This window comes from Nicotiana sylvestris, chromosome 8, assembly GCF_000393655.2.
Source record: "Nicotiana sylvestris chromosome 8, ASM39365v2, whole genome shotgun sequence".
Classification (NCBI taxonomy): Eukaryota; Viridiplantae; Streptophyta; class Magnoliopsida; order Solanales; family Solanaceae; genus Nicotiana; species Nicotiana sylvestris.
In genome coordinates, this window is record NC_091064.1 from 127,231,431 (window position 1) to 127,242,490 (window position 11,060).

Sequence of the window (11,060 nt, forward strand, 5' to 3'; positions counted from 1 at the left end):
AGTCCGTTGTCAGCAGCATAGTCTTTGGCATCAGGGTCTGCGCGCGCGGCGCTGTTGGCATCTGCCTGCGGTTGGGCGTTGGCGAGGGATATCGGTGGGGTGACAGAGGCACATGCGCGCTTGTCACTTGGCGCGGCCAAGACCACGGGGCCGTCCGTGGCGCTAGGCATTGGAAGGCTTGCTAGGACGCCACGGGGTGCGCCCAAGGGGTCATGGGGCACGACTGAAAAGCCGCCTATGACATTCTCCCCCACCTGAGTTGGCGACGTCCTCGGCGCCTTACTTGCAAGATAATCTTCAATTAGGCTCTTGTAGGCTTTGAGGTTTGTTCCCTCTCCCAAGTGTTCTCCTCTGCATCACAGCCCTGCCATTTCACCAAGAACTCTTGGTGATCTTTCCTTGAGGCATGAATCACTCTATCATCGAGGATAGCTTCAACACGCCTTTTCCCGGTTGAATTGGGCCCTCGAATATTGGGTATTGTGAGCTAGCTCCTTGAAGGATCCTCCGTGTCTTCCCGAAAAGGTTTCAGGAGGCTGACATGGAAGACATGATGAATTTTCCACCAAGCTGGGGTATCCACCCGGTATGCAACTTTCCCAATGCGCCTTTCAATGGACAAGGGTCCAATGTATTTTTGCAATAGGCGAGGTTCATGGACCCCCGCAAATAAGTAATGCTTTGGAATTTTGACCATCACTTTGTCTCCTACTTGGTATTCAACAAAGCGACAATTCTGATCAGCATGCCTCTTCATCCGCTTTTGAGCCTTGACAAGATAGCTCCACACTATCTCCAAATTTTGCTTCCACTCTTTAGAGAAGCTAGCAGCTCGAGGAGATTTAGACATATTTGGTGCATTGACTGTGTGTGGGAGTAGCGGTTGCTGTCCGGTAACAATTTTAAAAGCGTTTTTGTTTGTACTAGAGCTCTTTTGTAAATTGAAACACAGTTGAGCAGCATCCAGAAGCTTCACCCAATTCTTCTGCGATCCGTTTACAAAATGACGGAGATATTCCTCCAACATACCATTGAACCGCTCCGTCTGGCCATCAGATTGCGGATGAAAACTTGAGCTGTGACTCAGCTTCGACCCAAGGCACTTAAAGAGTTGGGTCCAAAAGTTACTAGTGAAGCGTGAGTCACGATCACTAACAATGTCTTTGGGCAGGCCCCAATATTTGACGATATGAGAGAAGAAGAGTTGAGCTGTATCTTCTGCTGATATATATTGTGGGGCAGCAATAAAGGTAGCATACTTGGAAAACCGATCTACCACAACCAAGATAGTTGTTAGATCTCCGACCTTGGGCAATCCGGTGATGAAATCCAGGGAAACACTTTCCCAAGGTCTCTTTGGGACAGCTAGTGGTTCCAAGAGTCCCGCCTGTGTTAAGCGGTCTGACTTGTCCTTCTGGCATACTAGACAAGTCTTCACATACTGAGCAACGTCATCGGCCATTTGAGGCCAATAATATGCACGGCGAAGTAACGCCATGGTGCGTTCTTCACCGGGATGGCCGGCCCACAGAGTATCATGACATTCCGCTAGAAGAGTCCTTCGTAGATCTCCTCCTTTAGGAACATAAAGTCGGTTCCCTTTCACTTTCAGAAAACCATCTTCCATGTAGAACTGGCGAGTCTTGCCTTGTCCTACCAAATCAACCAAATACTGTGAAGCAGGATCTCTGATGAGTAGATCTTGTATCTGGTCCTTGATGGAGGTGGCTACCTCGCTCCCCCTTAGGGTGGCGAGTAAGCACACTGATGCTAGATCAGCTCTCCGACTGAGCGCATCAACAACATGATTGGTCTTCCCACTTCGGTACTCCAGGTTGAAGTGGAATTCAGCTAGGAGTTCCTGCCACCTGGCCTGTCGACCATTCAACTTCGGCTGGGTCATGAAATGGCTAACAGCTGTGTTGTCTGTCTTGACCACGAACGGGGTTCCCAGCAGATAGTGCCTCCAGAGGCGCAAGCAGTGGACGACAGCCAATAATTCTTTCTCATGGGCGGCATAGCGCCGCTCTGCATCTTTTAGCTTCCGGCTCTCGTACGCCACAGGATGCCCTTCTTGTAGCAAGACGCCACCGAGGGCATAGTCAGATGCATCTGTTTGTACTTCGAATGGCTTGGCCAGATCAGGAAGGGCCAAGACGGGGCTACTAGACATAGCCGCTTTCAATGCGTTAAAGGCCTCCGCTCGCTTGGGTCCCCATTCCCAAGGCGTGATCTTCTTGAGGAGTTCTGTCAATGGTACTGCAATGAGGGAGTAGTTTTTCACGAATCGCCGATAGAAATTGCATAGACCAAGGAACGCCCTCAAGGCGTGGATATCCTTAGGTGGCGGCCAATCTGTGATTGCCTGAATCTTCTGCTGGTCCATCTTGATCCGCCCTTCCCCAATGACATGTCCGAGGAAGTCAATTTGCTTTTGAGCAAAGGAGCACTTAGATAGCTTCGCATATAGTTCATGCTCCCGCAATCGAGCTAGGACCTTCCGCAAGTGCATCAGGTGTTCCTCCAATGTTTGGCTATATACCACAATGTCATCCAAGTAGACCACCACGAATTCATCAATGTACTCTCGGAAGACTTGGTTCATCAAAGTGCAAAACGTAGCTGGGGCGTTAGTCAAGCCGAATGGCATAACCAGGAAATCGTACGACCCATATCTTGTCACACAGGTCGTCTTGTGCTCATCACCCTCTGCAATTCGAACTTGCCAATAACCTGTCTTCAGGTCTATTTTGGTGAACACCGTCGCACCACCCAGTCTATCGAACAAGTCTGCCATTAGCGGAATAGGGTACTTGTTCTTCACAGTAATTTTGTTTAGAGCCCGATAGTCCACACAGAGTCGTAGATTACCATCATGTTTCTTTTGGAATAGCATAGGGGACCCGTATGGGGATTTGGAGGGCACAATAATCCCTGTGTCTAGCATTTCCGTCAATTGTCTCCGAAGTTCGGTGAGTTCGGGTTGTGACATTCTGTAAGGCGCCCGGGCGGGTGGCTTCGCGCCCGGCACCAGCTCAATTTCATGGTCCACAATGCGCCTAGGCGGTACTCGCTTTGGCATGTCTTGTGGCATGACATCTTCAAACTCTAGTAGTAGCTCCTTCACGGGTTCAGGAATGGGACCCGAGGAGCATTCTACATCTTCGATGCAGAGGGTTGCCAGGAACGTAGGTTCGTTTCTTTTGACCCCCTTCTTCAACTGCAAGGCCGAGATGTTTTCAACGGCCATCTTCATGGGCATGCACGGGATAACGCAGGGCTTGGCCCCGTTTGCTCCCATCATCAGTAACATGTCAGCATACGGTACAGGCATGGTGTTGGTTTGCCTCAGGAATTCCAATCCAACTATCAACTCGAAGTCATCTATGATCACCACGCGCAAGTTGAATTTTCCTTCGTAAGGGCCAAGCTTCATCGGTACTTCTTTGGCTATTCCACCCACTGGCTGGGGAGGTGAGTTGATAGCCTTGACACGGCCTCTACCTTTCCCTACGACTAGACCAAGGCGCTCCACCTGAGTCGAGGCTAAGTAGTTGTGGGTAGCACCCGTGTCTACCATGGCCCGAATGGGCTTGCCATTCACCTTCATCTCAACGAACATTAAGGTCCTCTCGTGCTTAAGAGGAGTCTAATCATCCGCCTTCTTTTTCCCTTTCTTGGTGACTGAACATGAGTCCTTCTTCTTACGGATACCAGCGCTAGTCTCTGCTAATGCCTTAGAAATGGAGCCAACAATTGCATTGAAGGCACCTGCTGGTTCAGTCTGATCCGCATCGTCTGAGTCGTCATCGGTCCCATCATCAAAAGTCTGATGGGCGTTCATCTGTGCATGTGGGCACTCATTGTTCCAATGTGGTCCGCCGCAATGACGACATCCTGAAGGAGGCTTCCTCCCCCGATCATTGTTGTTAGAAACAACACTGTTGCTGCCTGTGGAGGGGGCCTTAGGTTTGGTTGAGCCCCGATCTCCCCCACTTCTGCTAGGGCCACCATTGCTAAACTGGCCCCCTTTGAATCCCGCTTGGGCAGGCGGCTGAGGCCTATCCTTCCGAGCTTTCATTTGATAGTCCCCAAGGCATTCAGCTGCTTGGATCGCCTTGGGCAGGGTATCTACCCGTTGTCTTTGTAGCTCCATACGGGCATAAGGTTTCAGCTCTTCTAGGAAAGTGAAGAGCTTGTCTTTGTCCCCCATGTCGCGTATGCTTAGCATGAGCACGGAGAATTCCCGCACGTAGTCCCGCACGGATTTGGTATGGCGGAGCTCCCGTAGCTTTCTCATTGAATTGTATTCAACATTTTCGGGGAAGAACTGTAGGCGTATGGATGCCTTCAGTTCTGCCCATGTTTCGAGAGTATCTTCACTGGCCTTGATGGCTTCGTATTTCACCCGCCACCAGAGTTTAGCATCACCCTGAAGATACATGGCAGCAGTTGCTACCTTCTTAGCTTCTTCTAGGCCCCCAACAACATTGAAATATTGTTCGACATCAAAGATGAAGTTCTCCACTTCCTTGGCATTCCTAGCTCCACTGTATGACTTTGGCTCAGGAATTTTCAGTTTTTGTGTCGCGGAAGTGGGGTTTGCAGCGCCCCCGATCTGGTTTCCACCGCCTCGCAGTAGGCCATGTAAAGCAGCATTGACGACATTGAGCTTGTCTGTCAAGTCGTCAATAGTTTGTTGCATGGCAGTCACCCTGTCTGCCTCTTGTGCCCTGTAAGCTAAATCCTCGGCACGCTCCTGTTGGAGTCCCTCGAATTTGCCAAAAATTTCGGCTGCCTCTGTGGCTGCCGTTTGCCGATCTCCCTCGGAGTCACGACTGATGTTTTCTATGTCAACTTCGGCCTGGAGCACCCTGCGGTCCAGGTCATCCAACCTTTGCCCTAGGCTGGTTCTTAGTTCAGGCACCGTATCCATGATGGGCAGTAATCCGTCAACCGTCTGTTCAAGGGCCGCAATGCGGTCCCCATGATTCACCATGGTCAGAAATGGTGGTAATGGCAATGCGTTCCCTCGTCCGATGTCGAGCCTAGGCTCTGATACCAACTGTTACGCGGCGCCTTCCTGAGATTCCTTGGAAGGGCGACGTAAGGCTAAGCAACTGATGTCAGTGCAGTTGCTGTCCGCCAACTGAGGTCCCCTCCGTACGCTAGACTAGATTGTCAGTGCCGTACGGGAAAACCAATGTCAAGAGAAATTGAGAGAACAGGAATGAGAATTGAGAATGAAAGAAAGCTTGATTGCATTAATGAAAGCTATTACAGAAAGGAAATGCGGTGTCGAGGGGGAGAGACACCAGTACAGAGAATTGTTTGCTTGCTAGAAAGTTTTGATTGTTTGGTCCCCCTTAATAATGCTTAAAAAAAATAATCCAAAGCTACAAGACTAGACTTGATTAAGCTAGAGAAACATAATGAAATTACATGGAATAAAACTACTCTATATTTACAATGAAAAAGACTTAGTTTGCTATAAGGCAGAAAACATGGCCGTTGTCGGCAGCATAGTCTTTGGCATCAGGATCTGCGCGCGCGGCATTGTCTGCGCGCGCGGCGCTGTTGGCATCTGCCTGCGGTTGGGCGCTGGCGAGGGATATCGGTGGGGCGACAGAGGCACATGCGCGCTTGTCACTTGGCGCGACCAAGACCACGGGGCCGTCCGTGGCGCTAGGCATTGGAAGGCTTGCTAGGACGCCACGGGGCGCGCCCAAGGGGTCATGGGGCACGGCTGGAAAGCCGCCCATGACATTCTCCCCCACCTGAGTTGGCGACGTCCTCGGCGCCTTACTTGCAAGATAATCTTCAATTAGGCTCTTGTAGGCTTTGAGGTTTGTTCCCCTCTCCCAAGTGTTCTCCTCTGTATCACAGCCCTGCCATTTCACCAAGAACTCCTGGTGATCTTTCCTTGAGGCATGAATCACTCTATCATCAAGGATAGCTTCAACACGCCTTTTCCCGGTTGAATTGGGCCCTCGAATACTGGGTATTGTGAGCTGGCTCCTTGAAGGATCCTCTGTATCTTCCCGAAAAGGTTTCAGGAGGCTGACATGAAAAACAGGATGAATTTTCCACCAAGCTGGGGTATCCACCCGGTATGCAACTTTCCCAATACGCCTTTCAATGGACAAGGGTCCAATATATTTTTGCAATAAGCGAGGGTCATGGACCCCTGCAAATAAGTAACGTTTTGGAATTTTGACCATCACTTTGTCTCCTACTTGGTATTCAACAAAGCGACGATTCTGATCAGCATGCCTCTTCATCCGCTTTTGAGCCTTGACAAGATAGCTCCGCACTATCTCCAAATTTTGCTTCCACTCTTTAGAGAAGCTAGCAGCTCGAGGAGATTTAGACATATTTGGTGCATTGACGGTGTGTGGGAGTAGCGGTTGCTGTCCGGTAACAATTTCAAAAGCGCTTTTGTTTGTACTAGAGCTCTTTTGTGAATTGAAACACAGTTGAGCAGCATCCAGAAGCTTCACCCAATTCTTCTGCGATCCGGTTACAAAATGACGCAAATATTCCTCCAACATACCATTGAACCGCTCCGTCTGGCCATCAGATTGCGGATGAAAACTTGAGCTGTGATTCAGCTTCGACCCAAGACACTTAAAGAGTTGGGTCCAAAAGTTGCTAGTGAAGCGTGAGTCACGATCACTAACAATATCTTTGGGTAGGCCCCAATATTTGACGACATGAGAGAAGAAGAGTCGAGCTGTATCTTCTGCTGATATATATTGTGGGGCAGCAATAAAGGTAGCATATTTGGAAAACCGATCTACCACAACCAAGATAGTTGTTAGATCCCCGACCTTGGGCAATCCGGTGATGAAATCCAGGGAAACACTTTCCCAAGGTCTCTTTGGGACAGCTAGTGGTTCCAAAAGTCCCGCCTGTGTTAAGCGAGGTGCACTGCTAATTAACGAAGGAGTTGCTCTAGATGGGGTAGACTGCCAGTCATCAGCTGGACTTGCAGCTTTGGCTCCTCCCCTGCACGTTTTTGAACTCCATTCCCACTAATGCCAATTTGTGCCAAAAGTGGAGCTCTTACCTCCTCTTAACTAATTGCAGTATGCTCAAGCTTCATCTATCAATAGTCGAATCTGCCCAACAGATGTATTCTAAAAAGTTCGTTAAAAATGAAATTTAGTTGGATTGATATGTGTCTTGTGTATTAAGGTTTTCATTCAGTGGTTTCGGACATCCCAAAAACCCATATGTCTGTCTACTCCCCAATTATGCTTGCATTTCTTTCAGATCTCCTCGGAATGAGGGAATTAGCTGTAATTGCATAGACATCGTAGTATTGGGAGGTAAATTATTTTTGTATTTGTCAGGACCTGTTTAAAATTGTCTTCACTCTGAGAATATTTTGCCTTGCCTTGCTTTTCCATAAATGCAGCTTACGTAGTTGTCATTTCAGATGTGATAGCTTAGGTGCTCTATGATTTCTTGTCAATCCCTTCGTTCCAATTTTAACTAAAAATGATCCTTTGCTGTGTGCTTGCGCCTTTCTGCTGTAGTTCTTGTCTATTCTTGATGAAGTTTTTCCTAAGAAAATAATCTTCAAGGAGTTCAGCTAACTGGTACATATTTAGTTATTAATACTCCTTCCATTTCTTGTCAAATTGAAAGACCGTTATATCTCACATGGAAAGTAAATACTGCATAACAGTTTCTTAAGGTTTAACATATGCTTCTGTAAATTAGGGTGGGATGTTTTGTTTCCAGTTGTCCACTATTGGCGGTTGTCAAAAGAGCAAGTGGATGCACTTCACTAACTGATTTCAATTTTATAGGTAGTGAGACAGAATCTGCGGAAAACACCCAGTGTGTCTATTCCTTAAATCCAAGGTTGAAGAATTTCTCAGATTGGCTACTGGATATTATAGCAACCGGAGATTTGGATGCTTTCTTCCCTGCAGCTACGCGTGAATATGCTCCGTTGGTTGAAGAGGTCTGGAAAGATCCTGCTATACAGGAAACATACAAGAGGAAGAATGAGCTTCATTTTCTTCCAGGTGTGGCGGATTACTTCTTGGGCAAGGTATTTTGCATATAACTTGTTTCTTGAACCAAGCTGTCCAATATAGTCCATGTATTGAGTTTAGTCCATCAACATACTTTTACCAACTGCATCGGAGGTTTATGGGCAATGGTGTTGTTCAATTATCTAGTTGATCCCACTTTTTTTTTTCTTGATTTATAGTTGAGTTTTAATCTGACTAATGCTCATCGTTGTGGAAGGTAAAAATGGATATTTAACTAGTCTCTTTTTAGGCTGTTGAGGTATCGAGCAATGAGTATGAACCTTCGGAGCAAGACATTCTGTATGCAGAAGGAGTTACCCAAGGGAATGGGTTGGCATTTATGGAGTTCCAATTGGATGATCGTAGCCCAATGTCTGAAACCTATGGAGACAATCTGGATGCTCCTCCTCCCCCTCTCACCAGGTACCCATTGATATTTGTATTTGTTGGCCTTGAAGCTACTATTCAGTAGTTTTTTGTTCAATATTTGTGTGGAATTCTCTGGAGGTACTGTATTCTGATCCGAAGTTTGATGGCCACTCGATTTATATTTATATAAATTGACCTAATGATGAAAAAATACATTTGCGTTTATTGGTGTTAACCTGTGCTGATTCAGTATTTCACTAAATATAGTTTGTGTAAATCATATGATTAACAACTTACACGTGCTTCGATGAATGGGAAACAAGGCGTCAAAAGGTCGTTTGGAAGGTTAGGGCAGTAGTTGCTCAAATTAGGATGCTCTTTTGTGTTAGATAGGTGCTTACACCAAAATATGCTGGTTAGGTTCTTAAGATATCCAGGAGGAGACTGTTGATTTACCAAAGAGGTCCTTCGCTCCTCCCTAACAAAAAGAAAAGAAATATATCTGGCTTAAGGACATATTTTTTATGTAAAATGAAGGAGGTGGAAACTTTCTGGGGTTATCCTTCGACAGCGTGTTAGGAAGAAAAGAGCAATTCACTGGAACGTCTTCTATAGTCCCAGATCTTTCACATTGCCTTCACATACTGGTTTCATTCGGATTGGACAAACATGTGTTCTTTGCACGGAGCCAAAAATTTTCATCTACACCAAGAACAGTACACTGATGGTGCATACATCCACGTGTGTAATAGTCTATTCAAGTCTAGGGACATAGACTAAAATATTAATCAGCATCATAACTATAACTGAAAATATTTTAATGGAGTAAAAGCTCTTCAATATGATATGAGTGTACTTCCACAAGTTATGCTTATCTTTGCTTGCCGTTACGTTGGTAATTATGTTTTTATTCGAACAGGTACCAGCTAATTAGACTAAATGCCAAGGGAATGAATGAAGGATGCAAGTGGGTGGAGATGTTTGAAGATGTTCGTGTCGTAGTATTCTGTGTTGCCCTTAGTGATTATGATCAGATGTGGGTTGCTCCAGAGGACAGTGGTAGTGGTACACTACTTCAGAACAAGATGATGCATTACCGAGAACTTTTTGAAACAATGGTCAGGCATCCCTGTTTCAAAGAGACCCCATTTGTTTTAATATTGAACAAGTATGATCTGTTCGAGGAGAAGCTCAACTGTGTGCCATTGGGCGCTTGTGAATGGTTCACTGATTTCAGTCCACTGAGACCTCATAATAATAGCCAGTCGCTCGCTCACCAAGCATATTACTATGTAGCCATGAAGTTCAAAGACCTCTATGCTTCCCTAACCGGTAGAAAGCTATTTGTGTGGCAAGCTCGGGCAAGGGACAGAATAACTGTAGATGAGGCATTCAAGTATATAAGGGAGGTCGTGAAGTGGGACGAGGAAAAAGAAGAGACCTACTATGTTGGAGCAGAAGATTCATTTTACAGTACAACCGATATTAGCTCGTCTCCATTCATCCGGCAGGAGTGAAAATAATTTAGACGTATGTTGATACTGTAGATAGGACAAAGAAAGAGGGATGTAATATGGTAATAAGTTGAATCTAATTTTTTTTCACCATCGCCTTTTCGTGGTTTTTACAGGAATGGTGTTTCAAGTGAGTGATTATCTTGGGTTATATTGCTGTGCCATCCAAGTATTTATTCTTAGATGGCAGTGAAATGTTGATAATAAATGCTTATTACCAGCCTTCTACCTCATCTGTCTGTTGTAAAAGTAGCTTTGCTTGTAGTAACATGAGCAGGATACCAATTATATGAGTCTTTCTTTGCTGTAATTTCCCCCTGAGAAGCTTCGGATATGTATGCTCGATATGAGAGTGAATATCTTTTTGTTTTAGTAGATTATTATAACGAATCCCCCCCACCAATCTTGAATTGGAATGGTATGACATTCACGAAAGATTTTGGTTGCAGGAAGGCTATATCTACAAAAGGGCGAAAATAGCATGGGCTAGCTAGTTTTCAGACTGCTATTCGAAAAACAACCAGCGTTTGCAAAATCATTAAAAAAACAATCATTTTATGCGAAAATAAAATATGGACAACGATATCTAAGTTGAAATACGGAAAGTTCCAGCATAATATACTGGATTATGGAGCTCCTGCGTATAAACTTCTAGCACATTATGTTGGAATTCTATAACATTATGTTGGAGTCTCATATGTAAAAAATCCGAACTCCGGTATATTTGCTGGAATTTTCCTAAATTTTTAAGGATATTTTTGTTTAGATTTTATCTTTACATGAAAAAATGGCAAAATTTCGAGTGGTCTTGAAACTGAGGTTAGTTTTCGATTACCAGCTAAAAATCAAGCTTTTCTGAATTTTCCCTCCAAAAGGTGCTAATATTTTTTGTATGAATTTTAAAGGCAGAATATGGTCTGTGTGAGGCAGAGTCCTAAATAATCATAAATGGTTGTGCGACAATCAGTGTGCATGTTGTCTTCAAAACACTAAAAATAATTGCTTCCGACCTTTTTTAGCAAGTCTTTTTCTCTTCTTCTTTTCTTTCTTCATTTTCTTGCCAGGTTGTCCGCGAATGATGAATTGGTTAGAAGTAATATTTAATAAATAGTTAATTATTATTAGTATA

At 45.3% G+C, this 11,060-nt stretch overlaps 1 protein-coding gene across 1 annotated transcript; it reads left to right on the forward strand.

The window, feature by feature from the left end:
* The first annotated feature begins 6,846 nt into the window (after window positions 1–6,846).
* Window positions 6,847–10,164, forward strand: LOC138875646 (extra-large guanine nucleotide-binding protein 3-like). The gene is made up of 4 exons (XM_070154498.1): window positions 6,847–7,010; window positions 7,729–8,065; window positions 8,299–8,471; window positions 9,337–10,164. Exons 1-4 carry the CDS (start codon window positions 6,847–6,849, stop codon window positions 9,932–9,934), a joined length of 1,272 nt encoding a protein of 423 aa, XP_070010599.1. The 3' UTR covers window positions 9,935–10,164.
* Window positions 10,165–11,060: the final 896 nt, after the last annotated feature.